We start from the raw sequence: 18944 nt of genomic DNA on the forward strand, positions 1-18944 counted from the left end.
GTTCAAACCCTAGCTCTGCCAAAGGAGCAAGTACAAGAAAATACTGGAGCAGTGTGGGGGTGCACAGCTAAGGAAAGACCATAGCCAGTGTGGGGGTGCTCACCTAAGGAAAGACCATAGCCAGTGTGGGGTGCGCACCTAAGGAAAAACTGTAGCCAGTGTGGGGTATACACCTAAGGAAAGACAGTGTGGGGGTGCACACCTAAGGGACGACCGTAGCCAGTGTGGGGTGTACACCTAAGGAAAGACAGTGTGGGGGTGCACACCATCACTGAGAGCTCAGTCACCCTCCACTTTGAGACCCTAAGAGGTGCAACCGTGATCCTAAATTGGTTTTAGAACATTCCCCTTGTAAAAATATCTCTTAATCCTCATTCCCAACCCACATCTCATTTTCCATCATTTTGCCTCTCTGAACTTATCATTTAATAATAGATTCTAGAATATTCTGTATTTTACTTATCAAAATATTTTGAGATACATTCCTGATGTGGTGGAAGTTCAATATTTAGTTTTACCTTTTCTTTTCTTTTTGCACACCGGGTACTGCTACACCCTCAAACCCAAGACCCTCTTGCCCCTATTGCCCCAGCTCCAGAGCATTAGGATTAACAGGTGTGTATCACCATGTTCAGGTCAGAGCTGTTTTTCCTCTGAAGTTCTGGGAACTGAACAAACCCAGAGCCTTGTGAGGTAAGGCAAGCGATCTAGCACCCAGCAGAATGAACAGTAAATAGATAACCTGTCATCTCCACATACCTGCAACACGTTTGTAATATCCTACTGGGAACCCATCAATTTTTTTGTGGTTTTCTCAAATTTAGGAAGGAACCATTAATTTCTCCAAGGAACAGAGGGGTAGGTAAGTATGTCCTCCGGTGTTTAATAAGCTCTGACACTGATGGCCCAGGCTTAAAGCCTGTTCTTCACTTGTGTCAAAGAAATGGGGACAGTCACACCGCCCATGCCCAAGGCTGGTTGTGAGGGTGAGCAAACGCATTGTTTTCTTTTTTACTGACTACTTTTTATTTGTTCAGTCATCTTTCGTACGTTGATATTTTTGTAGTTTTACGACAGGACATATTTTATCCTTAAATGACTGCATGGCATTCCATTGAACAGAATATGCTTACTAACTGCATTTATCTCTCTGAACAAAAAATAATTTTATGCATAGTCTTGTCCTTTATACTTTCAAGAAAACGTCCCAGAGATAATAGCGCGTCGGTAATTCGTCCTCCAGAGACCACGTGACAATCCGCCAGGCTGTACTTGCTGTGCACAGGCCTGGTTTGCACAAACCTTCCAACAGCACTAGCGCACTTTGCGCCCAGCCGCGGAGTCACAACCCTCGGTCTCCCAGCTACTTCCGGCCCCTTCTCTACGCAACGAGCGCAGCGGGGCAGGCGCGGGACTTTTCAACTTCCGCTCCGCAGGGACGTAGAGGGCTCGCCTGCCGAGTCTGTGCGTGCGTCGCAAGCCTCTTTCCGGAGGGAAAGTTCTGCCCTCTTTTCGCTCAATCTGCTTTGCTATTGGCTGGCTGTGGCGTATTTAATAACGTCATTTCCGGCCGCCGGTCCTTTCCTCGCTGCCCCGGGACGGGTCCATACGGCGTTGTTCTTGGTGAGTCTCTGGTGGGGTCCTCGGTGCCGCCCGGCGTCACGGGCTCTACCCTGTCGCTCCGTGGATGGGCACGAACGCCCCGAGGCCGCGGCTACCCGAGCGGTTTCGTTCCCGGCGGCGGCGCCACGTGGTGGCCTCCCGTGAGGTGGGGCGGGCGCTCGCGCCAGGCTGCAGGCCCCGGCGGCCGCGTGCTGGGAAAGTGCTTGTGAGGCGCGTAGAGACGGATTCGGAGCTGCCGGCCACAGTCTCGAGCTACGAAAAACCTGAAATGCCCCAAACATGGCTGCCTTTGCACAAGTCTTTGATATCTGTATGCTTGCGGAAGCGTTAACTTCCGATTGGCTACCTTTTCTGAGTTCTCTTTCTGCCACAAGGTCCGATGCACTTGTGTGATAGGTGGGCAGAGAAATTAAAAGGGATAGAGTACGAATCCATCCCACTTAGCTTCCCATGCTAGAGGACGTGCGGCGCCTGGAAGCTCACGCCTTGAATCCCCGCTCTCGGGAGACGTGGGTAATGAGTGCTAGGACAGCCCGGGCTACATGGAGATCTAGGCTCGGAAAAGAAGTAGGAAAACATGGTGCATTTCTGCTTTTCCAGGTTCCCGACGTAACTTAAAGGGAAACTTACACGATGTCCGGAGCCCTTGATGTCCTGCAGATGAAGGAGGAGGATGTCCTCAAATTCCTCGCTGCAGGCACCCACTTAGGTGGCACCAACCTCGACTTTCAGATGGAGCAGTACATCTACAAAAGGAAAAGTGATGGTCAGTTACCGCTTTTGATAACTCGGGTAAATTTCTCTTAGGTCTCCGACTGCCCTGCTGTGGGCAGTGCCGATACTGAGTGCTCTGTTGGGACATTGTCGTGTCCTTTGGAGGAGTGCCGCAGCTGGCTGGGGTGTGAGAGGTAGGATAACAGGGTATGTTATATCCTACGGTACACCCTGTCACAGATGAAGTCGGGTTGACTGCGTAGCTTCAGTGGGAAGTGGAATGAGGTGTAGGGATACACAAGAGTCGAGGAAAATTGGCAGGCTGGGTTGTGAGAAGGGGCAGGTGTTAGTTCACTAGGCACCTGAGGGAGAATCGAGTGTTGTAAGGGATTGGTAGGACGGATTTGAAGTTCATGCAGTGGTCCAAAGGGTAGAGGACATGATGGAGGATTACCCCAAGGAACTGAAGCTGCACACTGTTAAAGCTCAGGGTGGAGGCCTCCTGGGCCAGTGAACTTCTGAGTGTCGGAAGTGTGCTACATTGAACAGATGGCAGGATTTTCGCTAACACCAGTAGAGCTTGCCTCTGTGACTGGAGTTTGATAGTGGTCTCTGCCACATCCATAGTCTGCCTTCCTCCAGAGTGTTTGTCCGGCTAGGTTAGCAAATCCATCTGGGCACTGGGCTCAATCCCTAACAAAATCATTTGTTGTCGGGTAGACTTGGGAGGCAGTCGGTTAGATGTGTGAGCTCTAGAGTGCCAGGGTGAAGCAGTCTTGAAAGCCCTTCCCGTCCACTGTTTCCATGTAGGCATCTACATCATCAACCTGAAGAGGACCTGGGAAAAGCTGCTGCTTGCAGCTCGGGCTATTGTTGCCATCGAGAACCCTGCTGATGTCAGCGTCATCTCCTCCAGGAACACTGGGCAGGTGTGTAGAGCGGAGGCCGAGTTTTGGGTCGTGGCGGTGATCCACAGGTGATCCACAGAAGACACTGGGAGGATGTAGAAAGGCAGAGACCCAACGTGGATACCCCAGGAGGTCACTCTCCCTGGGCTCTGTCCTAGTGGCCAAGGGGAGCATAGGCACTGCCTGTGATGTACAGTCCCTTTCCACGGCGTTGGAGATGAAGCCGGGCTTCGTGCCTGCGCCTGCATATTCCTACGGCTTCTCAGAGTCCTGTGGACAATGACTGAGGAGACAAACCATGCAGGAAACAGTCCGCCCTCAGTGGCGGGCATAATGTCAGCCGCAAAATACCTCGATTCCCTTTGGGCTTGGTCCTTGTACAGGCCCCTGCGGGTTCTTCAGAGTTTAAGTTATTTGAGAACTTTTGTTTCAATTGTAAAAAATTAGGAAGTGTATCTTTCCTGTTAAGAAAGTTAACAGTTTTGTTACATGTATGCTGGCTGAGTTGGTGAATATTCAGTTTATCTAAGGTTTGAGAGAGTTTAAATACTAACAGCATTCTGTTTTAATGTTGAAGTAAGGGTCCTGTAAGTGTGGTTCTGAAGAGTAGACCTGTGCTGTGGAACAGGATAGAATACGTTTAGTGACTGTTTCCTCCCCGGAAGTGTTTGTAGTACTTGGATAGAGCAGAAAGGACCATCTCCTGGAGGGAGTCAGGAAATCTCTGGGGGGGGGCAGATTTCTTACAAATAGCAAGGCTATCCTGTATGTCCCCACATGTGGGGGCAGAGATACACCCAGTGTTACAGAGGCCCTGGGTTTAGTTGCCAGCACTCAGTCATCCATAACTCCAAAGGCTCCAGCACCTTCCGGCCTCCGTGTGCATGGTTGCTGTGCTTGTATGCATTGCACATAAACCACTTACACATTAAATAAAAGACGAAAAAGAGGGAGAACATACGTACTTGTCTATTTTGTGAAGTATTTTGCCAGGAGCCACAGGTGTTTGCTGCGGGCCTGTCTCTGTCCTTCGAGGGACTTGGGTCATGTGAGATGCTTCTTAGATGAGATGGGATGTACAAGTGTTACAATTAGCCTGAGGGGAGAGTACTCAAGAAAGTGCTGCTTTGCTTTAGTGTGTGAAGGGTGAGAGCATGTGCCTAGAAGAGAGGGTATCAGCAGTTCCCGTGAAACTGTGCTTGAAAATACTGACTCAGAATCTCTTCAAAGCGAGCCGTGCTGAAGTTTGCTGCCGCCACTGGAGCCACTCCAATTGCTGGCCGTTTCACCCCAGGGACCTTCACTAACCAGATCCAGGCAGCCTTCAGGGAGCCACGGCTTCTAGTGGTGACCGATCCCAGGGCTGACCACCAGCCCCTCACAGAGGCGTCTTACGTGAACCTGCCCACCATTGCCCTGTGTAACACAGACTCACCTCTGCGCTACGTGGACATCGCCATCCCATGCAACAACAAGGTACTAGTGGTGTAGAGTTCTTGACGAGCACTCTGGGAAACCTTTCTCTTGTTCCTGTGCACATTGTTAGAGCTTGGAGTTGAGGTCACAACCTGGCCGATGAACTCGCAAGTGTAGGTAGTGTGCTAAACGGGCGGCAAGGTTTCGCTAACTCCCACTCTGTCCTGTGAGTGGAGCTTGATAGTAACCTTTGCTACAAGCCTGACTGTGATGCCTGTAGGATATGGGCCTGGGTTTCTCCTAAATGGATCTTAGACTTTAATTAATATGGGGGTGTTGTTATGCCTACGTGTGTGTCTGTACCAGTGTGTTCCTGTGCCCAGGAGGAAGTGGGGACAGACTTGTGTTTGTGGTTGGCCGGGTGTTTTAATGACCCTCGCTCTTCCAGGGAGCTCACTCAGTGGGCCTGATGTGGTGGATGCTGGCCCGGGAAGTACTCCGCATGCGTGGCACTATCTCCCGTGAGCACCCATGGGAGGTTATGCCTGATCTTTACTTCTACAGAGACCCAGAGGAGGTAAGGCCTGTTGTACTAAATGCCTGTTGCCACTAAGTGAATGGGATGCCTTGGTCTGGTTCAGTGAAGCTAAATTTGTCCATTATGGTCTTAATTTTAAACACTAGATTGAGAAGGAAGAACAGGCTGCTGCTGAGAAGGCTGTGACCAAGGAGGAGTTTCAGGGTGAATGGACTGCACCAGCTCCTGAGTTCACTGCTGCTCAGCCAGAGGTGGCTGACTGGTCTGAGGGGGTGCAGGTGCCCTCGGTGCCCATCCAGCAGTTCCCTACTGAAGACTGGAGTGCCCAGCCAACCACTGAGGATTGGTCAGCAGCTCCCACAGCGCAGGCCACCGAGTGGGTTGGAGCCACCACTGAGTGGTCCTGAGCTCCTCTGCAGACACCTGAGCAAAGGGAAAAAAGGTGGAAGGAAAATAAAGTTCCTACAAGCTGTCTCTGAGTGCCTGGGTTGCTGTTGCGGGATCTAATGGGCACTGGATAAAAGGTGATGGAAGTGAGCCCACGGGCATGGGGGGGTAGTGAACAGGCTTTAGGAGAGGGTTTTCATGTAAATACAATTAGAATATTAGTGTTCTGCTTTAAATTTGAGGTTGCCCTTTTTAACAAGGTGCTTGGTGCCCGTGTAGAATTGCATGGGTGAGATCGATTGTGGTGTTTTTGATACAGGGTCCCTGTTGTAGCTCCCTCAAACGCAGAGTTCTTCTGGGATGAAGACATACGGTTGGTGCCACTGGGTTCTGTGTCCTGCAACAGTTAACAATGCCTGAGGTACTGATGCCCAAGCAGTTAGCCTCACTAGTTTTGGCAGCAGAATGGGCTAGTCTGCTGAGCTGTGCACTGGGAATTTACAGTGACTTCTCAGCTGGAGTGGTCTTGAGGGCAGCACTGCGCTCCCTGCTGCTGCCAGTTGCTGACAGGTCACCTGTGACTGGAGCTAGTAGGTCTAAGCTCCCAGTCAACAAATGCCAAGCAGCACTGAAAATGAACAAAGGTTACGTGCATGGCACACACAACTTTGGACCAAATAACTACATCAGAAAATTGCCCCTAAGAAGTGCTTACATCTGCAAAGAGTTCAAAAATAGGCAAATGGCATATTTACAGGTATACTTAGTATATCTATAGCAAGAAAATGTAATTTTTTTCCTTAGTTTTTTGTTTTTTTTTCCCTCTCAACACAGGGCTTTTCTCAACACAGTAGCCCTGGGGGTCCTGGAACTTGTTCTGTTGACTGAGCTGGTCTCAAACTCAAGAGATCCGAGTGTTGGGATTAAAGGCGTGTGCCACCAATGACAAACTACACATTTGTGTCATCCCCTGGAACGGAAGTTACAGTTAAAGAGCTAGCTGTCTTGTGGGAGCTGGGAATCGAACCTTTGTCCTCTCCAGTCCCTGAAATGTATATACTTAACAAAATGTTAATTTAGGTTTAGGCCAAGAATAGAGAATTTTTTTAGTAGTAGAGATAAGGATACATGGAGACAAAAAGGCAGGATGGTGCAGTCTGAAGAGAAATCAGTGTACCAAAGACAAAGTATTTAGGGCTGGAGAGATGGCTCAGGTTAGAGCACTGGCTGCTCTTTCAGAGGTCCTGAGTTCAATTCCCAGCAACCACAAGGTGGCTCAAAAAGCATCTATAATAATATTCGATTCCCTCTTCTGGCCTGCAGGCATAGAAGCAGGTGAAACACTATATAATAAAGACAGTGTTTAAATGTTCACTTTAGTATATGAGGAAGGAAGGCTCACATCCTGCTCGCCTGTCTACCCTCCTGACAGTGCTGCTACACCGAGGAGGACTCTGTTCCCTCCCTTTTATGACTGTAGCCTAGTTCTCTATACTAATAGGGTGGTGGATGTGCTACAATGTGGCTTTTTTTTTTTATTTTTATTTATTTATTTATTTTTTGGGTTTTCGAGACAGGGTTTCTCTGGTTTTGGAGCCTGTCCTGGAAATAGCTCTGTAGACCAGGGTGGTCTCGAACTCACAGAGATCCGCCTGCCTCTGCCTCCCAAGTGCTGGGATTAAAGGCGTGCGCCACCACCACCCGGCTTACAATGTGGCTTTTAAGGAGACTATAAAGATGCTGTCCTTGGTCTGGACCTGGGACATTTCTTAACACCGTTTTCTGTCAGGAAGGAAGCCTAAGCAGTTGAGAGAGCCACACAAGAACTGGTGTCCCCAGTCCACAGCCTCATCCCTGCTTAATAGACAGGAAGCAGTACTAATTGCTGGCTCAGACAGCAAGTTTTTTTTAGTGTACTCACTGTCCTGTCTCGAGCTATGTCAGTAGATGCCTTCAGTCACAGAGGCGAGTCATTCCTGTCAAATTCTTTATGAGCACAAGAAGGGGCTGGGGTGGGAAAGTCCTAGAGACGTTCTCTGCTGAGAAACGCAGTGTGGGTGCCTGTATTACCACCACTGTCGTAGCCATGAACTTCAGCGGGCAATGTCCTCAGCAGAGCAGCTATTTTCCTATCCGACACATTGCCAACCAGCTGCTGCCCTCAGTTCACAACAAGCATTTCTCCATGAGGTTATAGCTTTTAGAACGAGCTAGTAAGTGGCTACGAATAGCTTACCTAGCTTCCTAACTCAACAATTTACAGTTTTGTTATAAACGTGTGAAAGGCGCATCTTTGTGCTTAATGGCATTGAAACACCGGGCATTTTAAGACATTAAAGCTTGGCAGTTTCCAGGTTCTGCCTGACCACTGCCCATGATCAGGGATCTGAGTCTTTTATTGTCTGCTTCTGTTCTATCAGATGAATGAATGGCAAGTGCCGTTTGTTTAACACACCACACTTAGAAGAAGCAAGCAAGGTGCTTCTATCGGGAACTGAAAAGCAGGCCTAACCAGACTGACCTTGTAGGCCACGCCCAGCACCAGCTTCCTTCTCCACCACTTACCGGTCAAGCCCTGGGAGAGCTATTATTTTTTTGTTTAGGCTCTGTGATGGGAAAGTGTAGAGCTTATCTGAAGTCTGGGTGGAGTAGTCTGTGAGGCTGGACCATTTCAGCTTGCGGCTTTGAAGTTGTTCTGGATGCAGGATTTTGAGGAAGCTGCAGCAGAGGCATCTGAGAGGCTGGGTCACCTGGGCTACTTGTCTTCATTGGTGTCTGGGCGCTTTTTTTTTCCTGGAAACAAACTTTTTTTTTAAGATTTATATATTTATTATATATAGTGGTCTGTCTGCACATATGCCTGCAGGCCAGAAGAGGGCACCAGATCTCATTACAAATGGTTGTGAGCACCATGTGGTTGCTGCATGACTCTGTTTAGCACATGGCCTGCTGACTGGCTCCGCCCCTTCGGGTGGGTGAGAGGACCTCGTGTCTGTGCCCTGGCGTGCTGTCTGCTCCAGCTCCAGTAGCCACTTGTACCTCGTTTCCTATCACCGAGTAGTGCACTGCCTGTTGCTCATAAACCTGTTTGAGTGCTTGGTAGCCACACCTGGGTAGGCTGCAAGCCCCGCACCTACTAGGAAACTTTTCCCCCAGCTTTCTCAGGCTCTATGTGGATTTTACATGCCATGCTTTGGACTTCAAATGTAACAAGTCTTTCTCTGTCCCATCAGCTCCCAAATAATGACACGGAGACTTCTGATTAATGTAAACAGGAGACTGCTCATTTGTTTCCCAGTTGCCCAAACTCGAATAATCACACAGAAACTATATTAATTTACAACACTGTTTGGCCAATAGTTCAGGCATTTTCTTAGCTAGCACTTATACCTTAAATTAACCCATTTTATTGATTTATATATCAACCACAAGGCTCTGACCTACCAGCTGTCTCCTTTGTCAACTGATTGGCGTCTTCCTGACTCCACCTACTCTATCTGTTTGGATTTCCCTCCTGGCTTTACTCTGCCAAGCCATTGACCAAATCAGCTTTATTCATCAACCAATAAAAGCAACACACACAGAAACACATCATATTAATTATAAAAGCTTGGCCTATAGCCTAGGTTTGTTTCTAACTAGTTTTATAACTTAACCCATTTATACTAATCTACGTTCTGCCACGTGATTCATGATGGTTCTTTTGCACATCCTACTTGCCCTCCATCTCCTAATTCTCCACCTTTCTTCTTCCCAGAGTCCTCTCTGTCCCTGGAAATCTTGCCTAGATCTTCTGCCTCGCTATTCGCCATTCAGCTCTGTATCACACACACCTTCACACAGTGTACAAATATTCCACAAGAGTGTAGGAATTTCTGTTCACCCATATTCCTAAGACTTAGCTAGTAGATTGTGACAGAATGGCCAAGCTGCTCCTATTCAGAGCTGCAGTATGATGTTATGCTCTTTGGACTCTTTTTGGGGGCCCGCCACCCAGCTCCCAGATGAATCACATGCGGTGTCTCATTTGTATTTGTAAATGTGCAGCCTTAGCTTGGCTTGTTTCTTGCCTGCTTTTCTTTTCTTTTTTTTTTTTTTTTTGGTTTTTCGAGACAGGCTTTCTCTGTGGTTTTGGAGCCTGTCCTGGAACTAGCTCTTGTAGACCAGGCTGGTCTCGAACTCACAGAGATCCGCCTGCCTCTGCCTCCCGAGTGCTGGGATTAAAGGCGTACGCCGCCACCACCACCCGGCTTGCCTGCTTTTCTTAACTTGTCCTGTCTACCCTTTGGCCTCTGTGTTTTTCCCTTTCTCTTTCTCCTGTAAATCTTACTCTTATGCTGTGGATTGCTATGCAGCTGGATGGCTGCCCTTGATGTCCTCCTCCTCCTCAGACTATTCTGAACCTCTTCTCCCAGTTTTCTTCTTCTATGTATTCTCTCTGCTTGCCAGCTACACCTGTCCTTTCTCCTGCCTCACCATTGGTCGTTCAGACCTATTAGAGCATCAGGTGTTCTAGACAAAGAATCACAACATCACAGAGTTTTTTTTTTAAAAAAGTAACATACGTTAACATAATATTCCCAACAGGGAGCATATAACAAGAACTCTGGGGGTGGGGGATGCTCAGAGGTTAAGAGCACTCGACTGCTCTTCCAGAGGTCCTGAGTTCAATTCCTAGCAACAACATGGTGACTCACAATCATCTCTAATAGGATCATGTTGCAAGGGAAGAGGGCCTGCTTGTTTTTCCTGGCCATCTGGCATGCTTAGCCCCGAAATAACCACATAGAAACTGTATTAATTAAATTACTGCTTGGCCATTAGCTTTAACTTCTTATTGGCTAACTCTTACATATTAGTTTAACTCATCTCCATTAACCTGTGTATCACCATGTGGCTGTGGTTTACTGTGGTTTACTGGCATGATTATAATCAATATCTGTCTGAGGCAGATTCCTGACTCTGCTTTCTTCCTCCCAGCATTCAGTTCTGTCTTCTCCACCTACCTAAGTTCTGCCCTATCAGACCCAAAGCAGTTTCTTTAATCATTAACCAATGAAAGCAAGGCATGAACAGAAGAACCTCCCACACCAGGATCAGATTCTGTCTTTGGGTGTACATGAAGACAGAGAACTCATATACATGAAATACATGAAGGCATAAGTAAATCTTAAAAAAACTCAGGGGGAATGGGAAAATGATGGGCAGGAGGCAGTGGGGAAGAAATAGTCTTTTCTGGAGGAAAGCTGACTTCAGTGGGGCGGGGAGGGAGTTCCCAGGGCAGGAAGGGAGCCCCTGGGAAAGGGAGGGAGTTCCCAGGGCGGGAAGGGAGCTCCTGGGGCAGGAATGGAGTTCCTGGGGCTGGAAGGGAGCTCCTGGGGCAGGAAGGGAGCTCCTGGGGCAGTTCTTCCTGCCTTCACTTTCCAGCCCAGGGCAGACCTCAGACTCCCTCAAGCAGGGCAGCTGACATCTGGGTAGAATGTAATGGCCATCTAGTGCAAAGGACCAGAATGAATGGAGGACAAACTGACTTCAACCAACTGCAAACCTCACTGACAGGAAGCAAACACATTGCCTAGCCAGGTTTTCCCGGGTTTTGTATTTCAATTAGGCAAACAGCAATGGCTGTCTAACACAGTGCTGTAACTGAACAGTGAACAACACTTGGGAAATTGAAAAATGTATAAAAAGCTAGAGAACAAAGAAAAGCTACTGCTGAGTCTGACCCTGGGCCCTTCACAGCTTCTGCCCTGGGATCTACCTGAGGTTCAAGGAGAAAGGCCATCACTTTAACATGTCAGCCACAGGGTGCATTTGGCTGGGCAAACAGGGCCGCCAGCCTTCTCCTTACTTCTCAGACACAGCAGCACCTATCCCCCAAGCCCACTTCCTCCTGATGCACCTTCGAGCTTGGGGCTGTTGGGTAAAATATAAAAATTGTCTGTTTGTGGGTGATGGTCCCATAAAAATGGAGCAGAGAGACTTCAAATGTCAGGAAATCTTAAAGCCCAAGTCATTGCTAGGCAAAGATTAAAAATTGGCAGAATGAAATAGCTTGGTTCTCATGAGCTGATAAACACGGAACTGGTGGGTTTCTGCTCACACACCCTTCACCAGGATTGGGAGAGGAAGGGCAGGGAGCTGCAGGCTGAGTCCCTTCCCTAGGAGTTCACTTTCTGAAGAAAGGGGGCAGCAGGCAAAGGGTGCTGAGGGGCCTGGATTTATTCTCTTTTGGCCATGAGTTCTGGGTCTTCCCCATGCAGAAAGCAAGCCAGTAGCAGCACTGTGGGCACGGAACTCATGGAAGCTTGATGACCCATCGCATTCCTTCCTGCAGTCAGACCATGGGAGGGCCGCTTCTCACCGCCTTCCTTCTGCAGCTGTGGTCCTGGGCAGTGAGGGTCAGAGAGAAGGTTGGTCCTCTGATCCTGCCGGCCTCCAGGCTCCCATGGCCATCTTAGGGCAAAGGCCTGGAGCGATGCCTGCAGGTGGGAAAGAGGGGCGAAGAGTGTGTGGGGGGGAACAAAGCAAGAGTCTCTCACGCTCTCCCAAAGAGTGACTCTTAAAGAGGGATCCATGTTTACAAAAGTGTTAACCGGGATGGTCAGATGGCTCAGCCACTCGTCCTTGAGCCTGGAATCCTGAGTACCGTCCTCAGGAGTGTATGCGTGGTGGGAGGAGAGACTGGATCCCTGCAAGCTGCCCTCTGGCCTCCTCACATGTACCCCACAATACATTTTTTTTTTTTTAAATAAAATTCCTCTTAAAAGTTGGACGGCTTCTTTAGAAATCTCCTGAGGCCTCCTCCAGCCTCCATCCTTACAGTATGCTCAGGTGAGGGAAGACAGGGTGGGGAGGAAGAGAAGAGATTGGAAACAGGTTTGTGCCTCAAATGGGTGTCAAGGATCTTTCTGACATCAACTCTTAGCTCAAACTTCCTTCGGGCTTAGCTGTCCTGGGGTGGGCTACAGGGCTGGAGGCAGAAGGCAGCTTGGTTGGGAACTGTGTGGCTGCTGATGGCGCCTCTGGTGTTTTGGGGGGTGGGGGTTCGAGTCAAGCCCTGCATCAGGATCTGAGAGTCCACCCAAGAGTGTAGACACAGAAGATCACGAGCCGCTCTGCAATCTAGGGAACAAAAGCAGCATTCTGAAAGGCACGGCCATGTGATGAAAGGGAGGTTTCTGGGGCTGGGGAGATGGCTCAGTGGTTAAGAGCACTTGCTGCTCTTACAGAGGCCATGATTCAATACCCAGCACCCACATCCCACCGTAGCTCCAGCTCCAGGGAATCTGACGCTGCCTACTTGCCTCAGCCAGCGCTAGCACATATGCTTAGTGTACACACAAACACGTACACACACCCACACGCTTAGCTGAAACTCGTGTACACACATCCCTGACACAGAGCAGCACTGGCTTAGGCCTGGACTGGGGAACAAGGTGCACAGCTGACCCAAGCTACCTGAATCGCCGCCACTCGCTGGTGTCCAAACAAGTCAGAGGTGATCCGGCCCGGTCCACGACCTCTAATACTGTAGCCTGTGCGCACACAGGTCCGGAAACATCCACAGTACGACAGGAGACTCGGTCCAACCGAAGACCCCATGCTTCTCCTGTGAATGCGGCAGCCCGCTCGCAGGGGCCTCCTGAATCTGCGCAGGCGAGCTCCGGGACTTGGAGACCAGCCGAGCCCCACGCAGGTCAGGCTTTGCTGGGTTCCAGGCCTGCCTCTCTGTGCCCTGGATGCTCTCACCCATCAGCCCAGGCTCCCCAGTTGGGTGAGAATTTGGATTCTTCCTCAACCCACGAGGTTCCAGGTCGGGTAGAGGCCACCCGGGCAGGACTCTTTGTTGGGTGTCTGTCTCCACTGTGCCTGCTCCCTGGCTCCCACCTTCTAGCTTCAGTGGTCCTGGATGATCCAACCAAGGCAGCCGCTTGGCCTCCCTCCGGGTTCCACGCATTCCTACTGGCCCCAAACCCAGCCAGCTCCCAATGTCTCCAGATCGGTCCTAACTGCTCCTAACCTGTCTCTAATGGTCACCTGCCAACCCTCAACAGCCTCAACTGTCACCGGTGAGTTTCTGACAGTGGAGGATCCAAACACCCTCCACTTGTCCCCAAGGGCTGGAAGTCAGTTCTTAGCCACACCCCCTTCGTTCCCAACGGTCACCAACCAGTCTCCAACAGCCTACAGACAACTCAGACCCCAGCCTGACTCCAACTGTCCCTAGTGTCCCCTAGTAAATGCAGCACTTTACAAAGCAGTCCGTTGTGGCCCCTCGTTGACTTCAAGGACCCCGGGGCTTCTCTCCAGCAGCCCCCCACCCCGCCACCCCAGGTCCTCAACTGTGCCCCCTCTCCACAAGGTGCCAACTGGATCTTAGCCTATGAGGCTGGTCTGGCGCATGGGCCCAAAAACCTTCCTGGAGTTCAGGGTGTGTAGTGACCAGTGAAGAGCCTGGGTTGGGCAAGGAACCCATTGACTGAGGGCAACACCGTGTAAATCCCAGGAAGGAATTGGGGAATCTAGGAAGGGATCTGGAGCCGAACTGAGGCGCTGACATACAGCTGGGAGGAAAGGGGAGGCAGAAGCTGCAAGGAGGCCAGCAGGAAGCTATGGCTGTTGTGGGGACCAAGGAAACAAGGCCAGACAAGGGGAGGACAGGAGGTGGCCAGAGGACCCAGGAAGGAGGGAGGGTGAGTCGCACTAGGGGTGCCTCCTCTAAGGGCCCTGCGCCTGGGAACACCATTCACATCTTCAGAAGTGTCTCTGAGGAAGAAGCAGGCTTCCAGATGTAGGATGCATACAATGAAGAAGCGGCCTTAAAATTTACGCCTTAGAAATTGGTGTGGCTTTGAGGCACGAACGTTAATATTTCTTTACATCAATTTAAGTAGTTCAAGTAGCACCTTTAGTTCATTTTTAATAAAACAAAATTTTATTAAAAATTTACTTTCTCTGTATTATTTTTTATTTTATCAGCTTCATTCTTGACACCAAATGCAAATTTAAGGGGGTGCTTGTGGCCACTTTCAGATTTGATCGTTCCCTGAGAAGCTCTGTGGGGCGATCAGAGGAGTTAAGACTCCAGCCAGTCTAGGCCAGCAGCAGACTCAGCACCTGCTGTCTGCAGCAGGGTGTGAAGTGACCATCATATCTCTAGAGTGTCACCCAGCAGGGTGTGAGTGATCATCATATCTATAGAGAGTCACCCAGCAGGGTGTGAAGTGACCATCATAGAACATCACCATCAGGGTGTGAAGTGACCACCATATCTATAGAGAGTCACCCAGCAGGGTGTGAGTGACCATCATATCTCTAGAGCGTCACCCAGCAGGGTGTGAGTGATCATCATATCTCTAGAGCGTCACCCAGCAGGGTGTGAAGTGACCATCATAAGAACATCACCATCAGGGTGTGAAGTGACCATCATATCTCTAGAGCGTCACCCAGCAGGGTGTGAAGTGACCACCATATCTATAGAGAGTCACCCAGTAGGGTATGAGTGACCATCATATCTCTAGAGTGTCACCCAGCAGGGTGTGAGTGATCATCATATCTATAGAGAGTCACCCAGCAGGGTGTGAAGTGACCACCATATCTCTAGAGCATCACCCAGCAGGGTGTGAGTGACCATCATATCTCTAGAGCATCACCCAGCAGGGTGTGAGTGACCATCATATCTCTAGAGCGTCACCCAGCTGCACCTTAACCTTGGCATCTGGAGTCCTGTTGGTGCCTGCCGGACCTGTGATTGAGGGGCACATTCATGATGTTTATCTCCTGTTTCTCTGGGTATGGACATTGTGTAGCCTCCTGTCATTAGGTGAATTGGCTCAAGTCACCTTGAAGGTCAACAGTCATTGATAGGCAAGACAGGAATGCCACAAGCCTAGAGATGACCTTTGGAGCCAGTGCAAAGACCAGAACTCTCTCTGAATATGTCAGTTAGTTTCACAAAATAATAGGTGAACTCTATAAATAAATAAATAAATATATATACATACATACATATATGTGAACAAAATAATATATATGCGAACAAAATAATATGGAACTCTTTCTGAATATGTTAGTTTCACAAAATAATAGGTGGCTGTGGAGATATTTTGTTTGTGCTGTAAAAGCAAAACTTGCCTGAGGATCAGAGTGTGAAGCTAAACCACTACTTAGCCACAGAGCCCAGGCAGTGATGGCACACACCTTTGATCCCAGCATTCGGGAGGCAGAGGCAGACGGATCTCTGTGAGTTCATGGCCACCCGGTAGTAGACTGATCCAGTCTCAAAGAGAAACAGAGCAGGGTGGTGGTGGTTCACACCTTATATCCCAGCACTTGGGAATCACAGGCCTTTAATCTCAGCACGGGGAGGTGGAGACAGGAAGGAATATGGCTGGGCAGAGAAAGGAATATAAGGCGGGAGGAGACAGGAGCTCAGGGCATTCAGTCTGAGGACTGCAGAGACAGGACACCCATTCAGTCTGAGGATTCCATACAGGTGAGAACCAGTGTCTGGCCGCACTGCTCCTCTTTCAGCGTTCACCCCCTAACATCTGACTCTGTTTTTTATTATTAAGACCAATTCGAATTCACACTACAGGTGGCACTTAAAATCTTTCAATTACATATTATAATTGAATATTTATTTTGTTTTATGTAAGTATTTTGCCTTCATGTATTATGTGTACCACACGCATGCCTAGTGCCAGCGGAGGGCAGAGAGATGTTGGATCTCCTGGATTTGGAGTTATAGAATCATTGTGGGCTTCCATGTGAGTGCTAGGAACCAAACCTGGGTCTTCTGCAAGAGCAACCAGTGCTCTTAGCCAACTATCTCAGGCCCCAAAGAGACCCTATGTGAATAATAATAACAACTTGAAAATTTAAAATATATATGCTATAATTTGAAATATATATGATCTATTTTAAGTTTGCATATAATAAAATTTAAAAAATATATAATATAAATTTATACATAATAAATTTTTAACATAAATTTTCAAATTATGTTCTCATTCAGATAGAGTCTCACACTGCAGCCCACACTGCCCTGGACCTCACTGTTCAGATTATGCTAGTCTGGAATTTCCTATGTAGCTCAAGCTGGCCTTGAACTTGAAGACCTCTTGTTTCAGTCTCCTGAGGATGGGGGTTGAGCTGCCCCAACATGCTGCATCATTTGCCCCCTTTCTCTTTAATTCAATTGCATAGCAGCTTTTTTTGAGGGGGTCTTAGTTAGGGTTTCTATTGCTGTGAAGAGACACCATAACCATGGCAACTCTTATCAAGGAAAAGATTTAATGGGGTGGCCTTGCTTACAGTTTCAGAGGTTCAGTCCGTTATCATCATAATGTGGAGAGCAATGGTGGCAGGCAGGCAGACATGGTGGTGGGTGAGAGCCCCACATCTTACAGGCAACAGGAAGTTGACTGGTACACTGGGCAGTATCCTGAGCACAGGAAACCTCAAAGCCCGCTGCCACAGTGATCACTTCCTCCAGCAAGGCCACACCCACTCCAACAAAGCCACAGCTCCTAATAGTGCCACTCTCTGTGAGATGGGGGGGGGGAGAGTTACATTCAAACTACCAGTATTTGTGATATTTCTTTACCACTTAGTTTAAAAAGTATGTGTTTTCCTTCCTTCCTTCCTTCCTTCCTTCCTTCCTTCCTTCCTTCCTTCCTTCCTTCCTTCCCTCCCTCCCTCCCTCCCTCCCTCCCTCCCTCCCTCCCTCCCTTTCCTTTCTTTCTTTAAAAATGACTTTCACTGTGTGTTTCTGGCTGGCCTGGAACCCACAGCACTTTGTAGACCAGGCTGACCTTGAACTCAAAGAGATCCATCTGCCTCTGCTTCCCCAGTGATAGGATGAGAGGTGTTTGCCACCCCACTGGCTTAAAAGTTATATAAACTGATTGTGTGTGTGTGTGTGTGTGTGTGTGTGTGTGTGTAGGACAACCCCAAGTGTCATTGCTCTGGTGCCAACCACTGTCTCTAGGTCAGTGGTTCTCAACAGTTTGATTTGTTGTTCAAAATTCCTTTGGGGGCTAAACCATCCTCTCACAAGGTAGCCAAAGACCATCAAAAAACACAGATATCTATGTTATGATTCATAACAATAGCAAAATTACAGTTACGAAGTAGCAATGGAAACAGTTTTAAGGATGGGGGTCATCACAACATGAGGAACTGTATTAAAGGGCTGCAGCATTAGGGAGGTTGAGAACCACTGTTCTAGGTGGTCCAGATTTCTCAAATAGGTTAGCTAGACTGACAATCTCTAGGGATCCTCCTGTTCTACCTCCCCAGTGCTAGGATTACAAGTGTGGACCACTGTGTCTGGATTTTTTTTTTTTGAGACAGGGTTTCTCTGTGTAGCCCTGACTGTCCTGGAACTTGCTCTATAGACCAAGCTGGCCTCAAACTCAGAGATCCACCTGCCTCTGCCTCCCACATACTGGTATTAAAGGTGTGTGCCATCATGCCTGTCTAGATTTTTTTAAAAAAGGATAGGTGTGTGTGTGCATGCACACATGTGTGTGTGCATCCATGTGTGTGTGAACAAAGCCCAGAGGCCAGAAGAGGACACTTGATCTCTTGGAGTCAGAGGGCCTGGGTTTGGTTTCCAGCATGTATGTCTGGCTGCTAACACCCATCTGAAACTCCAGCTTCTGGTGATCTAGTGTCCACTTCTGGCCTCCTCAGGCACCTGCACACACTTGGTGCACACATGAACCCACATAAGCAAAGTGTTCACACATAAAAACAAAATTAACCATAAAGAGATCTTCACAGTAAATGGGAAACTCACGTGCACAGATGTAAGCACGCGCATGGTGTGGGATTCCCTCTGTATTCTGTGAATATGTTTAATTACCATTGGCTAATAAAGAAACTGTTTTGGCCAATGGCTTAGCAGAGCAAAAAAATCTGAACAGATTTATATAGAGAGAGCAGGTAGAGTCAAGGAGGCATCATATAGTTGCCAAAATAGAAAGACACCATCCAGAACCTTACCAGGTAAGCCTCAGCCTCATGGTGATACATAAATAAATAAAATGAGTTAATTCAAGATATAAGAGCTAGCTACAAATATGCCTGAATCATTGGCCAAACAGTGCTGTAATTAATATAGTTTCTGTGTGATTATTTGGGTCTGAGCAGCCAGGAAACGAACAAGCAGTCTCTGCTTACATGCACATGCACACACCTCATTAAAAATAAGTTCAAACCTACAGGGAGGGTGACTTTAGTCTCTGGAACTACCTAGGTGGAGGGGGCTGACACCCTTGTGCTGTTTTTCCTCCCAAGAGCAAGTGTACCTTGGTGATTATCCACCACTTAAAAAGCCAACCAACCAG

General features: G+C 48.5%; 1 protein-coding gene and 3 non-coding genes across 4 annotated transcripts; all 4 read left to right on the forward strand.

Annotated features, from left to right (window-relative positions):
• The first annotated feature begins 1558 nt into the window (after positions 1-1558).
• On the forward strand, positions 1559-5668 carry Rpsa (ribosomal protein SA). The gene is made up of 6 exons (XM_057767120.1): positions 1559-1623; positions 2224-2389; positions 3148-3266; positions 4476-4721; positions 5110-5238; positions 5346-5668. Exons 2-6 carry the CDS (start codon positions 2257-2259, stop codon positions 5604-5606), a joined length of 888 nt encoding a protein of 295 aa, XP_057623103.1. The 5' UTR covers positions 1559-1623; positions 2224-2256; the 3' UTR covers positions 5607-5668.
• LOC130873999 (small nucleolar RNA SNORA62/SNORA6 family) lies at positions 2806-2960 on the forward strand. The gene has a single exon (XR_009057051.1). It is a non-coding gene; the product is annotated as a small nucleolar RNA SNORA62/SNORA6 family (small nucleolar RNA).
• Positions 3357-3558, forward strand: LOC130873998 (small nucleolar RNA SNORA73 family). The gene has a single exon (XR_009057050.1). It is a non-coding gene; the product is annotated as a small nucleolar RNA SNORA73 family (small nucleolar RNA).
• On the forward strand, positions 4777-4922 carry LOC130874000 (small nucleolar RNA SNORA62/SNORA6 family). The gene has a single exon (XR_009057052.1). It is a non-coding gene; the product is annotated as a small nucleolar RNA SNORA62/SNORA6 family (small nucleolar RNA).
• Positions 5669-18944: the final 13276 nt, after the last annotated feature.

This window comes from Chionomys nivalis, chromosome 4, assembly GCF_950005125.1.
Source record: "Chionomys nivalis chromosome 4, mChiNiv1.1, whole genome shotgun sequence".
Taxonomy (NCBI): domain Eukaryota; kingdom Metazoa; phylum Chordata; class Mammalia; order Rodentia; family Cricetidae; genus Chionomys; species Chionomys nivalis.